The 3,570-nt window shown below is 31.8% G+C and overlaps 1 protein-coding gene across 1 annotated transcript; it reads right to left on the bottom strand.

Moving 5' to 3' along the window:
* Window positions 1-426: 426 nt before the first annotated feature.
* Window positions 427-3,324, bottom strand: LOC112499537 (uncharacterized). The gene is made up of 2 exons (XM_025102518.2): window positions 2,792-3,324; window positions 427-653 (listed from the first exon to the last, which is right to left on the bottom strand). Exons 1-2 carry the CDS (start codon window positions 3,154-3,156, stop codon window positions 581-583), a joined length of 438 nt encoding a protein of 145 aa, XP_024958286.1. The 5' UTR covers window positions 3,157-3,324; the 3' UTR covers window positions 427-580.
* Window positions 3,325-3,570: the final 246 nt, after the last annotated feature.

Below are 3,570 nucleotides of genomic sequence, written 5' to 3'. Positions count from 1 at the left end.
ATAGTTAGAAAGTGCTTATTTAGTAAGAGTTTCCTCACTTAGGTGTGAGAAAGTTGTTACACTTATATATATGGTGTAGTGGTGTAATACCATATGGCATAATAGTTTTCTTGTAATTTAATAAAGTGTGAGAACCCTCGTTCAAAAATCAAAAAATCTATATGGCTAGAGTACTAGCTTTTTTAGCTAAAGAATATTATAATTACATTTGATAGTGAATGAGATAAGGTAGAAAGATTATTGGTCCCAAATGTAGATTAGTGAATTTATTTATTTTCTTAATTTATATTATCTTGTCCTTTGTGGTAAATTATTTAATTAACTTTATTGTAATAAAAAATGTAGAGAATATTTTAATAGATTCAAATTACTCGACCTAAAAAGAAACTTTCTTTGTTTTATTTTCAGTGTCCCAATAATCTAGTTCCAAGGACAAGTGTCACCTCCTCCTCAGTTTTTCTTATTTTAATAAAGGAGATATGAAATAATAAAAAATAAAAAAAAAAGCAGAAGCAACAGCAACAGAACATCATAAATCACTACATCAAACACTTGGTGGAGTTTCCTCGTTCTTGCCTACTCAAGATGTCATATTCAACTTGTAAGCGCGTATGTCTCGATATAATTTAGATTTTTCTTCTTCGTCAAGGCCACTACACCACAAGTTAATATTAGATTGTTACCTATATAAGAGATAAAGATCCAACACTGTGCACTCAAATAAAAACAATGCACTAGCCATGTGATTCGGTGTATCGTGATAACTTGATTGATTGATGATTAAGGCAACAATAGCACTCTTAATCGTGATATTGTATCATTCATTCAAAAAAAATATAAATATATTATCTTTTAAGTGGTCGTTCTACTAACAAACAATTGCACTCTACAAATGTGAGCAAAACAAGATTGAATTTGAGCTTATTGGGTATTTTGTAAAGTGTGGAGACGTGTACCTGAGAAATTTTTATCATCTTAAGGAATTTGAACTCATTAGTAAACATTTTATATAGTGAAATCAAACACAAGACCTTGATTAACACAATACCATGCCAGAAAAACAACCAAGCACAAAAGCTTAAATTAATAGGTAAATAATATTATTAAGGTCTCAATAATGATATTGCATTTATTTTAAAATATGTTTCGTAAATGAGAATCAAACTTCTCCTGAAGAATATACATGTTAATTGTTTGCTTTCAATACGAGCTCCCATGGAGCTAGCTTGCAACCCTAATTTATTCTATTTGAGATTGGCAACAGCGGATGCACAAAAGGCCAAAGACAAATAAGGGATTAAGGCAATTAATCTATTGCTTTTAAATTTGGTAGGTCAACTATGTAGAAAAAAAGAAAAAAAAAAAACAGGTCACATTCTTGGTCTTTTTTATTATTCCCTCTTGGATCGAACCGATTATTCAAAAAATCAATTCACACATTGCTATAACTTCTTATTATTTATTGCAATATTTAAAGTGCATTAACTATTTTATATTATCTTCTTGTGTTACCTAACATTGCATCAATTGCGTTCAAATATTTATCATGGGTGATCCTTTGAAATATCATTTTACATTCAATATTTCATGCATTGACAATAAGCTTTGCATGCTCTATTTTGCACGAAAGGACTTCGTCCGTTTGAAGAAAAGCTCGTATTCTCTGCCGATGATTGATTCAAAATAATAATACAGTAAACATATTTGTTGATTTAAATTATTTTTTACTGAAATATCAGATTTCATGACCATCTTTGATGACCTAACCGAATCAATACGGTGTACATTTTATATTAACAAGTTGCATGATTTTTTAATCGCCTCAAAATTATATTGGTTTAGGTATATATATATATAAATATTGGTAAAGGCAGTCCTTGCTTGATTAGTGAGATTATTAATCAAACTGCAGTGTGACGTGAACCCACAAAAATTAAGAAACGTGTCAAAATGGAGAGAATTTTATAAGGTCAGTTACAGGGTACGCACAAATTTTCTTTTAACATTTCAATAAATGAAAAGAGAATTGAAAAAAGAAAAAGAAAAAAGAAGTAATAAAAGTTTCAAATGAACAATGAACTCTCTGTTTTTTTATCGCCAAAGCAGTTGAAACCTCTTTCCCACTTAAGACGAGAGCCGATGGCTGCTTTAATTTTTTTTTCCCGCACTAGCAAATTATCACCCCCCATATGTCATTAACTTTATTAACTACTTTCTCATTTTTTTCAACAATTTTGTTCTTTCTGCTTGTTGTTAGTCAAATTATAATCAATCTTGTTAAGGAAAGAAGAAAAAAAGCCATAAAAATTTAAGGAAAAAAAAAAGCAAAAACAAAAAACCCGAAAGAGTTGTACGTACCATCATATTAAAAAGAAATTATGGAATTAAGTGAATCAACCTCAAGATTCTTGAATTCCATTAAATATTAAGTGGGAAAATTTGTTTAATTTTAATAGAAAAATTTGAAGTTTTTTTCTTTATTTATTAACAAGAAATAATCTTGGAGTCTGGCATAACTTCAAAACAATTCTTGTCAAGAATCAATATTATATATAAATCTATCAAACAGTTGCTGCAGTATATACAAAAAATGCAGAAAAAAGAAAGGTACAGAAAATCTTGTTTGATTCCATAAGGAAATTATTGTTTCTATGGTATACACAAAACTCGTATCCAAAGAGACATGGGGAAAAAAAAAAAAAACTATTTGATTTTTTTTTTTTTTCAATGATCAGCTAGCAACATACTATATGTATACTGTTTATATATATAAATATATGCATATGACTACCTCAAGAGCTTTCTGGGTGTTGAAGGAGAGATAATTTTGATGACAAGGCCAGGAAAGACATCATCCGGGTCGTGGATATGGGGGTTCCGCTCCACGATAAACGGGTCGCCGCACTTGTCACTGATGGTGTGTAGCGTCTCACCTTCTCCGACAACGTATATTTCATCGCACGGCCGCCGGTTCAGCAGCTGGTTGCCCGGCCTCATCACATGATCATAATCATGAGGCTCATCGGCAAGAGAATTCCCCCTGATCGAACCGATTAAGATTAAAGCTAGTATTACAATGGCACAGTACCACGACGCCGCATCGGCTAGGGTTGCCGATGATGATGCTGCGCCTCTGGTTGGTGATGAAGGGGCCATTACAAAGAGAGCGTTTTGATAAATATATCTATTATATATGCATATGGAGTGCTGTTAATGTTATTTTATAGGACAAGAAATGAAATGAAAGATCTGTGTGTGTTTGAGTTATATACAAGTGTTTGGTCTTTGGCTTGTGCTTCGGGGCGGAGTTGGGTTCAATGATAGGCGACGTGTAGAAAGTAATTTGGCCGATAATGTTTACAAGTGTGTATCACAACCAACCGATTACCTACCAAGCTCCAATAAAATTACCGAAAGGGACATTGGCTTTTGGGTCTGCCGAGGTTTGATGACATATTCTTTGAGCATTAATAACTCCATTTTAAAAATATTAACTAATTGTTTAGGTTTTAAATTATCATTTATTTTGAAAATTTGACACGAGAGAATTTTCCGATTAAATAACTTATT

The sequence above is a fragment of the Citrus sinensis genome, chromosome 9, assembly GCF_022201045.2.
Source record: "Citrus sinensis cultivar Valencia sweet orange chromosome 9, DVS_A1.0, whole genome shotgun sequence".
Taxonomy (NCBI): Eukaryota; Viridiplantae; Streptophyta; class Magnoliopsida; order Sapindales; family Rutaceae; genus Citrus; species Citrus sinensis.
Note: the sequence above shows the minus strand (reverse complement) of the source record. Positions and strands in the feature narration are given on the sequence as shown.